Source organism: Electrophorus electricus, chromosome 7, assembly GCF_013358815.1.
Source record: "Electrophorus electricus isolate fEleEle1 chromosome 7, fEleEle1.pri, whole genome shotgun sequence".
Taxonomy (NCBI): domain Eukaryota; kingdom Metazoa; phylum Chordata; class Actinopteri; order Gymnotiformes; family Gymnotidae; genus Electrophorus; species Electrophorus electricus.
This window is the reverse complement of record NC_049541.1, coordinates 4,807,680-4,824,668: the sequence shown is the minus strand read 5'-3', so window position 1 is coordinate 4,824,668 and position 16,989 is coordinate 4,807,680. Positions and strand designations below refer to the sequence as shown.

The window sequence follows — 16,989 nt, the reverse complement described above, 5'->3', positions numbered from 1 at the left end:
TCCTGTACTGGCTGTGGCGGCAGGTGAAACATCGTTGTTTCCGTGACATTGTGACAGTGTCATTCGGAGTGACAGTGCGACCACTGGAGCATGCCCGAAGCGTCATGCGATAACGTTCCCTTCACAGCTCACTGTCCTGTAGGCTCCATTTCCCAGTCCATAAACAGCGTTACAGTTGCATTAAATACACGCACTTTAATTGCGTCTCATTACATTACAGAATGGATCTAAAGAACCGTGAAAGGGCTCGTCTGGATTCGGGGCGGGGTAAGGGATTTAAGGAAGTCTGAAATGTGTGTGCTGCTGTGAAGTAGGCCATGATTTCCCTAGGGCCATGTCTGGGCCCCTGGGTCCCTGGGGACTGTCTGTTGGCGGGTACTTGATAGAGCTCAGCTGGGGAGCTGGGGTGTCTGGTCCGGCCTGGTCCACATGGCAAACACCTGGACTTTAAATCAGACCCCAAACCTTTCCACCTCCCCATCCGAGTCCTCTGATCTGCCCAGATTGTAACTCTAATGCCTTCCAAATCCTGCTCAAAAGAAACCCAACTCTCAAATACATTTCAGAAATCATTAATATTGTTAATATTACAGTTCTGTATTCTGTACTGTGTATAAAATTTCTGTATTCTGTCAGTTTTGTATGTTAGTGCATGCATGTAGGGAAAAGTATCTAAATGTGTGTTTTTATGGAAACAACGAGTCTAGCAAGCTTCAAAATGGCTTATTTGCAAACTATATGCTGTTTTAGTTCAGAGATTGCCATATTCAAGTGGTACACGCAACACTTTTATGGTTTTATGTTGGATTGAGTGTGAATAATCCTAGATATTATAGCAGTGCCATATGTTTTGTAGCCCAAATTTTCTCTAATCTAACATGACACAATCTAACACTGACACTGAATCACTCAGTAATGAGATTTGCTGGAGGCCTAATAGTCTGTCTAGGGAAAAAAGCAAACTGCAAAATCCTGTCGAGACTCTTCTTCCTGCAGCTGTGACAGTGTGTGCATGCTTACCCATGCATGTGTACAGATGTGTGTGTGTGTGTGTGTGTGTGTGTGAAAGAGAGAGCGAGAGAGAGCACGAGAGCGAGCGAGCGGGCATGCACGTTCCTGTGCGCGAGGCATCGCCCCAGCGCACGAGGGGTGTCGATCAGATCGTTCATGCGTCCTGACCACAGTTGCCGCTGTCTGCTCTTTCCCAGCATTCCCGGCTCGGCGGTGTGCGCCTTCGACATGCAACAGCTGGCTCGAGTGTTCGAGGGCAGGTTCAAGGAGCAGAAGTCGCCGGAATCAATCTGGACCCCCGTTCCGGATGAGCTGGTGCCCAGGCCCAGGTAACCCGGGGCAGGCTACCGCACTCACCAAACATCCCAAGTCAACCCCCATAGCTGGGGCTGTATAGGGCTTCTCTAAATACTTACAGTACAGCAATTTCACTGCAGCGATCAGTGACTGGAGCAAGGCATGTCTTAAATGTACTAGGAAATCCAACCCTTGGTGAGTTACCTTGTTAGCGTTTGTCTTGGCTTGTTCTTACTAGACCAGAGGCAATATGAAGGATAGGATGTACTGTGCATACAGCAGTATCCTGCAATATTCATTTTCAGGAGCAATTTTTTTTACAGTCACTGTAGAGTAATAGGGCCTTTCAAGATCTAGAAGTTCAGTTTCTAAATTTTTCTAACATCGTCAAACCTAATTTGCATGTGACAACTTGCTTTTCATATGACTCAATAAGATCAGTGTCTATGAAATATAGTTCAGGGGATATATATTGTTATTTGGCTATTTCTATGTTCCATCAGATAGGCACGATCTTGTTCATGTGCAATTGTGTGTGTGTGTGTGTGTGTGTGTGTGTGTAGGCCTGGGGGCTGCGCTGGCCAAGGCTCCAGGTTCAGCTCCTCCACTGCCTTCCCCGACGAGGTATTGAACTTCATAAAGACCCACCCTCTCATGGACGAGGCCATCCCTCTGCTGGGGTACAGGCCCTGGATAGTCAAAACGATGGTCAGGTACGCAGCCCATGCACTGCAGAGGTTGAGCCCCACGCCTCACCGCGGTCTCGGCCGTCACAGCGCGAGCATGTACGTCTAGCTGTGTGTGTCGAATTTCAGACTGTGAATCTGGAGGCCTTGGGTAAGATGGCTGAGGACTTATGGCTGCTGGCCTGGTGTTGGTAAAGTGTGCAGGACGAAGCCCTGCCTTCATCTCGCTCATGTACCAGCGTACATGCGTAACACCTCACTCACAATATGAGAGTGCAGAGGAGAGCGGAAAGGGTGCTTTGTCGGAGTGTTGGCAAGTAGAATCTGCAGGCTGTTGACCTCTGACCTCTGACTCGGGCAGAAAGCCTCACTGCTTCTGAAAGGCTTCCAGTAAATGGAATTTTGATTGAAATGCTCTCAGGAACAGACTTTTAGGAAATAGGGTGTATTCAAGGTCAATCACAGTCCATACAATATGTGTTTGTACGTATGTGAGAAACAATGTGTGTGGCATGTGTGTGTGTGTGTGTGGGGGGGGGGGGGGTCTAGTAAACTGAATGTGTATAGACATTTTAACAAACTACTCAACAGAAAAGGCCCTTACTTCTCCTTTCCCTGTGTTTTTATGGACTTTATGTACAGGTCGTCCTACTGCTGAACTGCTGCGTTTCATATTCCTGTTCTATCATCAGCTCTATCATGTTAAGTGCTGCTATGGCAAGAAGTAGTATAACAGCTAATAGCGCATACTGCTAAAGCCAGACTTTCAGCAGCAACAGTCTAAGATGTGTGTAACCCTGAGTTTCGCTTCTGTGCCTCGACATGAGGTTCAGTTGATAGTTCCATTAAATTTATTTTGTTCATTTTATTTAACCGATTTATTCTCATCTTCCTTCCAGGTACCAGCTGAACACCATGGTGGTGGACACAGAGGCAGGGCCGAACAAGAACCGAACTGTGGTGTTCCTCGGGTCCACCAGGGGGACCGTTCTTAAATTCCTCATCATGCCTGGCAAGGAGAGTTCTTACTCCAGCAGTAACATCTTTCTGGAAGAACTGGAGGGCTACAATCCTGAGAGGTTAGGAGGACCCCCATGCGAGATGAAGGGGATTTCTGTCAGAGGTTTAGTTCTGCTACCCCCGCCACGTTGGGGGGGGGGGGGGGGGGCTGTCATTTATCATGCGTCTGGCAGAAATCTGTTGGGTAATCTGCTGGTTTGCCTGCTGATATGTTTAAAGTTGAACACAGCCCTTCGCCGAACGGAAATATTTTCACTGATTTCCAAATATTTTCTAAGTCTTGCTCAGTTTAAGTATAAAGGAAAAGTAAGGCAGATAAAAATGTCAACAAAAATGACAAAAGAGAAACAAATTTGTTCAGCTTTCATAGATTACTGTGTGTGTGTGTGTGTGTGTATTTGTGCGCACGCGTGGGCAGTAGATGAAAATACGGCTCCTGTTTTGAAGATGAAAGGCAATAGCTGTCTGATGAGAGGTTCAGAGAGCTGCATGCTGGGATAGAGAAACGGGTCATGACACAGTTTAGATAAGACCTTCAGCAGGTCACAAAGCAGTTGGAGAAACATATCCTCACACAAGCATGTCTTAGTATTTCTTTGAAAACAAAATCTCTTGCATCTATGCCTCTCCAGTAGGCCATACTGCTCAGGCTTACACCCGTTTCCCCTCGTTTATTCTAGTCTTTTCTTAAGAACTGTTTAACACCTGTCTTCGCAACTTTTGATATGGTTGACTCTTCTCAGATTTCGGATATCATTACTACTTCTCATACCACATCTCGTGTGCCCACAGCTCTTGTTAAAGCATGCCTACCTGTCGCAGTGCCACATCCCATTACGTGTCGCTTCTCCTTGGTCCTGTTCCAGCATGGTGCAGTGGTCACCCCCCACCATTCCAGAAAAACCTGCCGTAGACCCGAACACTTTCACTAATTATTATCCCATCCTGCCTTCCTCCAATGTTCTTGAGTTGTTGCTACCCTGCCCCAAGCCTACCTAGACAACAATTAGCCTTTTGTGCCCTTTCAGTCAGGTTCTTCGGCCGTGCCATGGTACCGAACAGGCCCTCGTTACAGTTACCGGCCACCTTCTGTTAACCGCTGATACTGCTTCTCCTCGCATTCTTATCCTTTGAGTGCTGCATTTGACACGGTTTCTCATTCCATCCTCCGGGCTTTGTGAGCTGGGTGTCAATGGTTCTGCTCTTAACTGATTCACATCCTACATTGCAGTTAGGAAACAGTTCATTACCCTCCCAGGTCATACTTCTTCTGCCTCTGTTTTATCTCCGTGGGTCCCTCAAGGTTCTGTCCTTGGACCCCTTCTGTTTATTATCTATATCCTTCTGCTTGGTCACATCGTATGTCACTTTAAACTGGATTTTCATTTATACGTGGATGACACTGACATTTCCATATGGACGAGATCGATTAACAACCCACCTCTCACACAGCTGGAATCTTTTCTCTCAAAAGTCCAACGTTGGGTGAAACAATTTTCTTATGTTAAAAAGTGGTGAGTCTGAGCTCATTCTCTGGCTGTAAATCAAGTCTTAGAGAAACTGGTTCAGTAACTCTTTCCATTGACACTGTAAGTCCCCTTCTAACCTGGTTCATAATCTGGGTGTCATCCTTGGGTGTCATCCTTCAGCCCTCTCATTCGAAGCTCGGCTTAATACTGTTGTTAGAACGTCTTTCTTCGACTTGTGACAAAATGGCCAAGATTAGACCATCCCTGTCTCAGTCTGCTGTGCACTTTACGGCACATGCTGTCCTTATTATCTGCCGTGATTATGGCAGCTCTCTATTCCACGATATTAACTCTCTTCTCCCTGATATTAACTCCTCCTTACTTCACACACCCCGAATGGAATAGAACTCTGCTGCCCGTCTTTAACCGGTACCCATTCGTCTCAGCACATCACACCCATCTTAGGAACTCTCCACTGACTTCTGTTTAAATAGTGCCTTCCACAAAAGTCCTCCTCACCCTTCTAGGCTCTTAACAATCTTGCTCCCTCTTATGTCTCTGCCTTCCTCCACCCCTAATCATCCGCCCGTGCTCTCTGCTCCTCCACCCCTATACATCCACCTGCGCTCTCAGGTCCTCCTCGGCCAGTCCATTAGCTGTCCCATCTTCTAACCGCCACTCAGTTGGTGATCAAACCTTCTTAAACTTGATCTCTGTCTACGGAATCAACCCCAACCCCTCCACCCACCCAGCGCCAAAGTCCCACTTTCCAGATCCCTTTCTGCGTTTTAATTCAACCACAAAACACACCTTTTCTCTCTTCCCCACACCTAATCTGCTCCTTTCCCTCCTCTGTCCTTGTGCTCGGCTCGTCTGCTCCGTTTGTTGCCGTGACTCTGTTCTTGCTCCGTACCCGTGCTGTTCTCTGTCCCATTGTTATATTTTTACTGGCTCTGTGTTTATTTTCAGATTCTTTGTCATATTTTGTAAGCATCTTTGGGATACTGACAAGCACTACATAAGTCTAAAGTATTAGTACCGGTAGTTTTAGTACCTGTAGTAGTAGCAGAAGTACCTGGTGTAACGTCAAGTGTAAAACCTCGCTGTTAATGTAACTTGTGCATATCTGCAACATTACTAACATGATAGGAGTGTTGCTAAACTCAGTATGGTATCTATTCAGTATATTGAATAAACATTTTGTTTTAATATGTCAATAATTAATGTAATCATTATAAATACATGATGAGGATTTAATATTTTTTGAATGATAGACTTTTATTTTTTATTATATTTGTCTGTTATTAGTATCAGTGCAAGGTTAATTAGTATCGTTGCGCAGTTTGTGTAGATATCCGTGTATGGGTTATGATTGCTGAGAGAGGTCTGGTGTTTGCTGGCCGTGGTATTTATGAATACTAACTGGTGTTTGTGTAGATATCCGTGTATGGGTTATGATTGCTGAGAGAGGTCTGGTGTTTGCTGGCCGTGGTATTTATGAATACTAACTGGTGTTTGTGTTTAGGAGTCTTGGTATGTTTGTGAGTGTTTGGGGTGGGTATATACGACACTTAATAGGTGTTTGGTGTGTGTAGGTGCGGGGATGAAACTGCACAGGCACGTCAGCCACTGTCTCTCACCCTGGACACACCAAGCCACACTCTCCTCATGGCCTTTCACTCCTGTGTGGTCAGGCTGCCAGTAGCACGCTGCCATTTGCATTCTCGCTGTATGAAGTAAGTTCTTACACACACACGCGCGCGCACACACGCACACGCACACAACACACAAACACACACACACTTTTATGTGTATGTAATATGTCACTGTTCGACTGAAATAGCTTTTTCTTTATCAGCGTCTGAACACACACACACGCTCACACACACACGAACACACACACAGACTCCTCTCACACCCCCTCTGACATGTCCCTGCATGCTAGCCTTGGCCCAGACACAAACCTAATTGAACGCCCTCATTACTGAACCCCATGCTGGTTACTCTGTTCAGACCTTGTCTTAAGAAAGGTGTGGTCCTCCTGAGATTCATGCTGGGAGCTTTTCAGGCCACACCTCCTTGCAGTCAGAATTCTCTTTGCTGCAGTGTCCTGCACATATACACATATCACACACACACATATCACACACACACACACACACACACACACACACACACACACATATATATATATATATATATATATATATATATATATATATATCGGGTGCTATCTTTAGACTAGACTTTAGGCTAGACTTCACCTTGCGGTGTGTCAGACCCGCGCCAAGAGCTCGAGCTGAATACCTGCGCCTACCCTGATCAGAGAGGCAGCACATGGACGCCTGCTGGGTTTGTTTCTGCTGCTCCCAGGCGACTGTTTCCGCCTCCTGCCAGTGACATGCGTGCACGGAGCATGCAAAGCCTGCGGTTTTCATGCTCTTGTGGTTTTTGTTGAGGGCTAATGCTTTGCAGCGGTACTGTAGTTGTTACACATCGTGTGTGTATGTGTGTGTGTGTGTGTGTGTGTGTGTGTGTGTGTGTGTGTGTGTGTGTGTGTGCGCGCCTGTCTTTAGGAACTGCATCTCCTCTAGAGATCCTTACTGCGGCTGGACTAGAGGAAGCACCTGTTCTCTCCTCAGACCGGGGACCAGGTGATACTCCCACAGTACACACACTACAACGTTTGCACAAGACTCGAGTTGAGCTGGTTTTCACTCCTTGCCCCCCCCCCCCCCCCCCCCCCACCCCCTGTATTTTGCAGACTGCCTTTTGTGCAGGATGTTGAATATGGAAACACCACACATCTTGGAGACTGTGATGGTAAGCTGTTTCTGTTACGTGTTTCACAGAGATATCTAATATAATATAAGCTATATAATGCTACAATATCATTATCACGATATGGATCAACTGCTGTTAAGGACTGTAAATACAAAAACAGTACTGGGCTTTAGTTGGTCTGTTGTCTCCTGTGGTGTGTGTGTTCTAGCAACACACACATTCAGGTTCACACCCCTTTTTTGTATGGTTTCTTATATACCTTCAGCATAATTTCACCTTATATATAGGCTTGCGCACACATGCACGCGGACACACGATTGCACATGAACACATTCCGTCATTTTGTCTGTGTTCATCTGTGGTCACCTTGCCAGCCCATTGCTATATAAGGCAGCACAATCCTTTTACTCCCACGATGTCAGCAGCCTACAGCAAGATGGATCGGTCACTCTCAGAGAAAGAGAGAGAGAGAGGGAATACTTCAGCTTAGCAACAAAGTTTGGAGGTGCTAGGAGAGAGTATAGAAGGTGTGGAGACCCCACACTGCTCTGCAGTGGGAGGAGTGAGTGGAGTGTATTCCACGGCACCCCAACACGCCTCAGTGAGAGGAACGAAGGTGACAACCCAGAGTCTTCGTAACTGCACCATTGCCATTCAGTTTGGAAAAGAGTGAAAAATTAGAACGAGGTGAAGCTGCCTCACACCGCCTGGCACCCGAGCTGAACCCGCTGAGGCTATGTCCCGGTTCCAGGTGGACGAATCACCAAATCCACTCTGGTTTTGGCCCGCCGTTCCGCCGAGGAGCCCCTGGAAGCGGGAAGCGTTCCAGAGCACCGGGAGGCTCCGAGCAGCCGGGTCGGGGACGGTGGGAACACAGCACCCAGCCGAGTCAATTATAGGATGGGGGGGGGCTGATGTTTTGCGGTGGTGTGTGTGTGGGAGGGGGGTCCCTTCTGCTCAGCCAGGGAGAGAGGGGGGGAGGGGAGCGAGAGAGGAAAAAAGCGAGAGAGCGAGGGAAAGAGAGAGAGAGAGGCAAGAGATGTCAGTCATTTAGTCTCAGGGAGCATTTGAGTGTCGTGCCTACTTTACTAGCGAGCATTAAAACATGAGCCGTGCTGATTAGAGGGCCGTTTGGAGGACTCACACAGCTGCCTAACAGCTGAGATTCTGTGGAGCTTTTGGGGAGTTTGAAAATTGCAGTATAGAGTCTTCAACTTCTAACAAAGCAGTACATCATTATTTTGATTATGTACGTAGTTAGAGGTGATGGGCCTAAATTCTCTTAGTATAATGTATTTCTACAAAATAATGTTTTTGTCGATATTGTTACGGTCACAAGCGGTTGTATTTTCCCTGCTCTGACACAAAGTTGGGCTCATCATGGACTAGGTCATTAGCCAGTGAGCAGATTTATGTGTGTTGGAGTCAAAGAAGCACTGACCTGTGCAGTTCATGTCAGAGCTTCTCTAGCGCCGAGACTCAGAACCGCTGGTCCAGTAGAAGAGCCTGCAAGCCCATTTCCATGTAACCCACCTATGAATGGTGTGCAGTTGCAGGCATCTCCTCAACCAGCCACGAACCTTTTTTTTTCATCCTGTTACCGCGCTTTTGTTTAAGCATGCATTTTTTTTTCTCTTCCTGCTTAGACAGGAAGAGAAATATAATTACACCTATATAATATTGTTTAACAGCCTGCCATTATCATAAAGCCGTGGCAAGGCAACTTGAAAAGGGTTCATTTGTAGCACCGAAAAAGGGTTTTCTGCAGAAGGAATTTTCTCCTTAAATGTTGAAATTATAATTGGCCAACATGTGCCATTACTTTGAGGGGCCCGGATGCCCCCGGCGCGCACGTCCGCACAGCGAAATGAGCTCATCCGTAAGACCGGGAAGGACCTTGTACCTCACAATAGATCTTGACATGGAGGCAAATTGTAACCATGGAGGTTAAGCAGAGCAATTCTTATTGGATTCATCATATGCAAGAACGGCACAAGAGGGACACAGAGACAGCGAGAATGAAAAGCAGAGAGGGAACAATATGGGAAGAAGCGATAACATTTCTTGCCTTTTTGTCGGAAGATGAAAGCAGCAGGCAGTATCAAGCAGACACTCGCTAATATAAAATTGATGATAAACATCTTTTAAAGAATGTTTTCGATTAGATAAGGCTAAAGAACTCGCAAGGCTAAACGTTCAAATTGGCCATTAAGTTCCACTGCTTGCACGTTTTCCGAAAACGATAGCGCTGGGGGCGCTGGTCACAAAAGGGAAAAGGAGACAGAGTCTTTAAAGGAAGCTGAAGCGAGGCGGAGCGACCCACCTCCGGCCAGGCTGGACGGTTGAGCGGTGGTGGACAAAAGCAGCTGGAGGTGTTGCTGCTTCCTCGGGAACCCCATTCCTAGAGAGCTCGATTCCTAGAGAGCTCGATTCCTAGAGAGCTCGACTGAGATCAGCTGAACTGGGCCTCCAGCTGGGGTGGGGAGTAAAGGCATGATGGTACTTCAGGTACTTCAGCGTGGTGTGAGTGAGTATGTGAGTGTGTGGGAGAGAGAGAGAGTGAAGGTACACAGTGGAGACATTTATATGCTTTATATATAAGATGCTTATTCATACTCAGCTATTCTTCATATGTATATCTTTTGCCCGCTTTCTTTGTGAATAGGCATTTGACTTTTTGTATTTCTGTGTGTGTGTGTGTGTGTGTGTGTGTGTGTGTGTGTGTTTAATACCTTTTTTCCTCATATATATATACATTTTGTGTATTCAGTACAAAATACCATTCCTTGGGGGTTTGTTGTTAATGCATATATATATGTATATATATATATATATATATATATATATATATATATATATATATATATATATATTCTGAATCAGTAACAGTGACAATTGCATCAGGGCAGACGTTAAGCCTTCACAAAGCACAATTTTTCATAACGAGATTCTGAATAGAGACAAGACCACATCGTATAGCTTCTTATTTCAGAGGCTGGATCTCCACACAGATGAGGAGAACCGGGAGTCTTTAAGGAGGAGAGAGGAGGGGTGGAGGGGTTGAGGAGGGAGAGGAGGTGAAATTCAGATACCCTGCATGGGCCAGCAGAGTAGAGAGACCGTGGGAATGGCCATCAGTAGGATGGGAGTCGCTCAGAGGCAGGAAATGACATGAGGTATAGATTAGGAATGGATTTATAAAACTGTACCCCTGTCTATACACCCTGCTGCAGTTTGGTGCACCGCTAGAGGAATCATTTTACTGTGTAGCCAGGCGAACATCTGGCTGCTATACAGACAAAACTAGGACTTATGGGAGTGGGGACACCAGTGAAAGCCGTGCGCGCCCAAAAGCCCCCTGCCTCTTCGGGCTCTGTTCTTAATGTGCAGAACAGCAACGCTTTAGTCTTTTCCGTCTGTCTGGAGCATTTTCTCACCTCCACCTGACCTCCGCCAGCTGTGCACTCCCGTTTTGGCTCGACACGGAGCTCTCGCAAGTCGACATGAGACACTTTGATACTGATTTCCAGCAATTTTTGGCAGGGCTCCAAGCGGTAGGTTGCCAACGTTACCAAGGTTGACATGCGTCTCTGAAAATACATTCATTTCATTTTATGAGCCCTCTGACACGGCCCCGCATTGTCCGTGATTACCACTCGACGGATCGCGTTTGCATTTCTTGTTGCCTTTAAAAAAACAGTTTGGATCTTAAATCAATAGCTCGTCTGGTGGATTTGGTTTTAATTGGTAATCCTCTAAAGGTTAATGAAGTAACTATCCAATGAAATCCCAATAACATTAGCACTGTCATGGACCTGGACCTCATAATGTCAGACGTCAGCCCCCTCTCTGTGTATTTCCCACTTGAATGACACGTGGTGTGTGTGTTTTCACTCCAGGCAACATGTTATGGTTTTGGAGCATGGCAAGACAAGCCATGTCATAGTTGTTCATTATTACATGCTCTGCTTGTGCTGTTCCACAGGGCTGAATGCTCTCTCTCTCTCTCTCTCTCTCTCTCTCTCTCTCTCTCTCTCTCTCTCTCACTCTCTCTCTGCCCCTCTCGCTGTCTTTCCCTGTCTGTCGTTCGCTCTCTCTGTCCCCGTAGGGCTGCTGCGCGAGAGCTTCATGGACGAGCCCGAGAGCCTGGTGACGCTGAACCTGCTGGTGGTGGCCGCAGTTTCGGCCTTCTCCACCGGGGCGGCGCTCTCAGGCCTGGCCGTGTGCTGGATCATGGGCCAGAAGCACCGGCAGCGCTCCCACAGCAGCGCTTCCTCCTCCGGCAGCCAACGCAAGGGCGAGAAAGAGCGCGTTGGGCCGGGCCCGAGTGGCAGCGGCTCAGTGATGAGCGTGTCGCGGCACAGCGCCCCCGAGCGCCCGCGCGCCCAGGGCGAGACACTCTTCGTCATGCCCAACGGCTGGGTGAAGGCCGGCGACTTGGACCCGGGCCTCCTACCCACGCCTGAGCAGACGCCACTGCAACAGAAGCGCCCAACGCCCGGGCTCCGGCTCTCAGACTCGGGCTCCAGCTGGGACCAGAGCCAGACGTTCCTGAACCCTGCGGGCATCCAGTGCCCACCGCCGCCCGCTGCTATCTTCCTCAGTTCCAAGCTCCTCCAGGGCGCCGGGGACCGACGTCACGAGGACAGCGTGGACCGCCAGCGCTACGTGTCCCTCTACAAGTACCGCGAGCAGGGCGTGCGCTCGGGCACGCTGCTCCGAAAGTCAGCGGGCGACTACAACTACCCCATGACTCCGCAGGACTCTCCCGACCGGAGGAGGGTGGTGTCCGCACCCAGCACACAGATGGAGTACAGCGGCGAGGCCCTGCGCTGGACCCACGAGGCGGGCTACATCTACAGCGGCCACGGCACCACCCCGACTGCCGGCCTCCACTACGGCCCGGCCGGGGCCCACCCGCCCGGCCTCTCCCGCTCCGGCCTGCACGGATCCCGGGGGCTGATGGACCTGGCTGAGTTCAGCCACCTACTAGGCAAGGGAGGTGGTGAGCGCACACCCTCGGGCCAGTGAACGGAGAAGGGGGTGGGGGGGATTGAGAGAGAGGGAGAGAGAGAGAGAGAGAGAGAGAGAGAGAGAGAGAGAGAGAGAAAGTGTAGAGAGAGAGAGAGAGAAGAACGGAGACAGAAGGAGGAAGCAGTGAAGGATAAAGTGCGAGGGGCCGTAAAGTCTTAGCTCCACTGCAGCGCCAGCTGGATCTGGCCGGCACCATCTCTCCGATTCTCTCTCTCCGTCTTTATTCTTTATTCTCCTTCTGTCTCTCTCCCTTTCTCTCTCTCTCTCTGTCTCTCTCTCTCTCTCTCTTCCCACTCTTCCATGAGTCCATTTCAGTGTCTTCTCGCTCCCTCCATCATGCTGTCAGTCCCTGGACATGCCCGTTCATCAGGCTCCCTGTCGCTGCGGAGGAGCAGAGGAGTGAAAGCTGACCGAGCTAAACACACATGAGAGCAGCCTCCACCCGTCCACAGTCATGCAGCCTGGCTTGCAGCCCCTCCTTCGGCCTGTCTGGCTGGGGTCCGGTCGGGGTCCGGCCGAGGTCCGGTCGGGGTCCGGCCGAGGTCCGGTCAGGCTTTCTGTTCGGCTTGTTGGCGGATCAAGCGTCTGAACACACACCTCCAACCCCCAAGCAGAATTGACGCACTGAAGTGCAACCCTGCTTGCAACATCCATGTCTGTTCCCAAACACACACACGTGCATGCAGGCAAGCACACACACACACACACACACACACACACACACTCATACATGCATACATCTCTCTCTTTTTCTGAAATTGGCCATGTTCTCGATGGTGAGTGCTCGGTATGGAGGGCTGGATGTAATTGGACAGTGACTTTTGCAGTGGGGGAGTGACTGCTCCAGACCCACAATGCAAAGCGACATGTCACAACTGTCCGCACTGAGGGGAGAGGAGAATCTGGCAACAATGGGTCTCCGTGGAGGCAAATACTGTGTGTGTGTGTGTGTGTGTGTGTGTGTGTGTGTGTGTGAGAGAGAGAGAGAGAGAGAGAGAGAGAGAGAGAGAGAGAGAGAGAAAGTGTAGAGAGAGAGAGAGAGAGAAAGTGTGGGTGAGACAGAGAGAGAGTGTGTGTGTGTGTGTGTGTGTGTGTGTGTGTGTGTGTGTGTGTGTGTGTGTGTGTGTGTGTGTGCGTGATTGTGTGTGCGCACGAGCACTTGCCATTTGTGCTTAGCAGAAGAAAAAACTGAGGAGGATGAGCTCAGTGCTAGCTAAGACCTTCTCACCAAATGCTTTGATGAGAGAGATCTAGAGAGAGAGAGAGAGAGAGAGAGAGAGAGCGAAGGAGAAGGAGACGGGACAGAGATTAAGATGAGTTTCAAAGTCTCAACAAGTCTCTTCAGCGTCAAGAATCCCAAGTAGCTCTCTCCGAGCAGAGAGTGAAAGCAAGTGCCAAGGTGTTTGAACTTGCCAAAGCCGGAGTTTTCTGGCTCCACCTGAGTTTGTCCCTGTGTCCTGCCTTCGTGTGGCTGTCCAGTAAACCTGTCTGTCCAGCCCTCAGACGGACGGCGACCGCCTGCTGGACCCCGAGAGAAGCAGCGCTGAAATGCAAAATAAAGATGGCAGTGTTGACCTACCTCTCCAGGGCCATCATGTGAACTCTCGTAAGGAGGTGTCCGTCCATTCCTGTCTGCAGTGAGCGAGTCAAAGCGCACCGTCCTCGCTCTGGGACTCACCCCGTGACTCGGCCTCTCACGACTAGGAGACTCTGAGAGAGAGACGAGGGTTACGAGGGTTGCGCCAGGAGAAGAGGGACGAGGTAACAGAGGGGAATAACAACAGCCGGGGCGGAGGAAGAAGGCCTGTCGCCGAGGGTGGAAGGCGTGATGCTTCCCCAGACTGGACTGTGCCGTATCCTGTTTCGGTTGTTTCGTGTTTGCTTTGCTTTCGGAGATGCGGATATGTAAACATGGAATTTTTATTTTGTAATTCGCCATGAGAAGGAGCCTGTATTACAGACTAATGAAAATTGCAACCCCCAATCCCCATCCCACCCCTAACCCATCCCCCCCCCCCCCCCCCCCCCCCAATGAAAAAAGAGTCAAATTTGCCCATTTGGTTTGGAAAATCGTAGCTTCTGAAATGGAGCGTACTGTATCCGCCAAGATCATCAGCATGCAAGCCAAAGGCTGGCAGACTTTTTCTGCGTTATATATTATTCAAGACTACAGAACCTGACTCCTCTTCATGTATTAACCCTGGAGCACACACACACACACACACACAGAGGTGAGGAATTTCTGACCGTATGAATGATGTGCATAAGGTTGATTAGGGTCAGAGAAGGGTAGGTAATCCACATGTGTTCACTTAAAAGTATGGAAACCATGCATAATTCATAGAACACACACACCTAATTTGCAATGTCCCTCAGCGTGAAAAAAAAAAAGATTCTTTCTGGTTCATTCATGGTTAGTTCTGTCTTTTGGGGGCTGATGCTTTGCAGATGGGAGATACTGAAACCATATGGCCAGGGTTGGGAGAGGAACAGCTTCTCCCATCCACAGCAACATGGACTCTGGCATGGTACGCGTGCACCTGCCAAACTGCAGACCTCTGCCTTCAGTACACGTACATACTGGCACACACCAATCACATTCCCACTGTGGCACTTCAGATCCTGTGGCACCTTATCCATTCATTCACACACACACACACACACACACACACACACACACACACACACACACACACACACACACACACAGCATACACACACATGCAATGTTACTAAGGATGATTGAAAATGGGGTGTAACGAAAATTTGATTGGTACGAGCTTCACGCCTGATTACATGGTCTGTCAGCGTGTTTGTGTGTGGGAGTGCACGAACGCGAGTGTGTGTGTGTGTGTGTGTGTGTGTGTGTGTGTGTGTGTGAGTGAGTCCGTGTGTGTGTGTGTGTGTGTGTGTGTGTGTGTGTGTGTGTGAGTGAGTCCGTGTGTGTATGTGTGTGTATGTGTGTGTATGTATATATGTGTGTGTGTGTGTGTGTGTGTGTGTGTGGGCAGGGATGGATTTAGTGATTCTGAGGTCCCCACCCCACTCCCCCCTCAACCTGAAGTGATTTCCTTGGTCTCTCCTCTGCTGCCTCAATATGCAGTTCTCAAGCCGGCTGGTTTCCAGCGGTGTGTGTCTGTATCTATACTCCACACTCTGTCTATAAATTCGTAGGTCTTTTGGGGTGAGTGATGGGAACATTGAAGAGCAGAGTGCTGTTGTTGTTGTTTTAAAAGCAAATGAAATTGATAGGTCTTGTAACTCTAGGTCTAGCAGCCGGAGCCTCAAGTGAAATTTCATATTTATATCTGATTTTCGATTGAGATTCAGGTCTTGGATTAAAGTGAAGAAGCTGTCTCTTATTGGTTAGCTGACTCACTAAAAGAGTCGGAAGGCCTGTCACTAATCTATACAGTCATTACTGCCTGCATCATATTGAGTCTGTCCTCTGAGGCAGTTGGTCTGAATGACAAACACTAGTCAGTTTTGGGAGTGCAGTGCTAAATGTTCTGCTTTCCCCCCATGTTGTGTCTCTCTGCTCCACTCAGGTGTCTCTCAAAACTCAGACAAACACATCCTGTCCAAACTGTAGTTAACGCCTTGTAGTTGACGCCTTGTAGCTATTGCCTGTTCGCTTGCTTGCAATAAGATTACTAAACATAACTGCTACGATAGCGGACAACAAGCTCTTGAAAATATGTTCATATATATTTAAGTATAAGTTATTTAACATCAGCAAATACAAATCATTTGTATATGTACCTTGGCTCATGGAGGCGTAAGGTGACTGCCTGCCATTGCCTTGTGCCAAGACCACCCTTGTGTGTGTGTGTGTGTGTGTGTGTGTGTGTGTGTGTGTGTGTGTGTGTGTGTGTGTGTGTGTGTGTGTGTGTGTGGGAGGGAGGGAAAGAGTTCACATCTGTTTTTCTGATTGCCCCATGTGAAATCCTTCAGGAAATCAGTTCTAAAATACAGGAAACTGAATCAGAATCCAGTCAACAGGAAGTGCTGGGACATGGCCCCTCACTCACAGGTCAAAATCACGGGAACCTGCGCTCCCATGGAGGAAGTGACATCTGCCAATACACAACAGCCCTTTGAGTCAGCAAGAGAAAGATCAACCAGACTTCTCGAGCATTCACACGATACCGCGCTAGGACAGACACACGCACAATACAGCGCTAAGACGCGCGGTAGAAGCAGTACTGGACAAACGTATTCCGCCTGTCCTGCTGAGATCTGCAAATGCAGTCTGAGCTCTGGAGTATCAGATCCACGACACACCATAACTGAAGTGCCAAAATGCAGCGTCGTATTTAATAGGATGTTTCTGTGTCAAAAGGCATCGGACGGTTCTGTTTCTAATCCTGCCGATAACTGTACTCAACGTCTTCCATTATTTTTAGCCTCTGAGTAAGGTTTGGGGTGTTTTTGTGTTGTTGTGTCACTTGTATTTACTTTCAGCTTCTTTGTGACATATCTTGTACCACAGTGGTGGGCGAGCGTGGGGTGGGGTGAGGTGGGGGGGCACACAGGACCATAACACAACAAATACTGTGAAGCAGACTAAATAAAAACAAAGACAGTGACATTAAGGTTTAACACAAATGGTTTAAGTGAAAACCGCACCCGAATAGAACCATTAAATAAAGTTGCATTTGTGAACTGTTTTAATAATAATTTTGAAC

At 48.3% G+C, this 16,989-nt stretch overlaps 1 protein-coding gene across 1 annotated transcript in view; it reads left to right on the top strand.

Annotated features, from left to right (window-relative positions):
• Positions 1-12,370, top strand: part of sema6ba (sema domain, transmembrane domain (TM), and cytoplasmic domain, (semaphorin) 6Ba) — a 77,481-nt gene extending 65,111 nt beyond the window's left edge. The window contains exons 11-17 of the mRNA XM_027025064.2: positions 1,209-1,340; positions 1,872-2,021; positions 2,894-3,073; positions 6,079-6,219; positions 7,060-7,137; positions 7,248-7,306; positions 11,376-12,370. Of these exons, the coding sequence (XP_026880865.2) occupies positions 1,209-1,340; positions 1,872-2,021; positions 2,894-3,073; positions 6,079-6,219; positions 7,060-7,137; positions 7,248-7,306; positions 11,376-12,298 (1,663 nt within the window). The 3' untranslated portion in view covers positions 12,299-12,370. The remainder of the gene's footprint in view (positions 1-1,208; positions 1,341-1,871; positions 2,022-2,893; positions 3,074-6,078; positions 6,220-7,059; positions 7,138-7,247; positions 7,307-11,375) is intronic.
• The last annotated feature ends 4,619 nt before the right edge of the window (positions 12,371-16,989 follow it).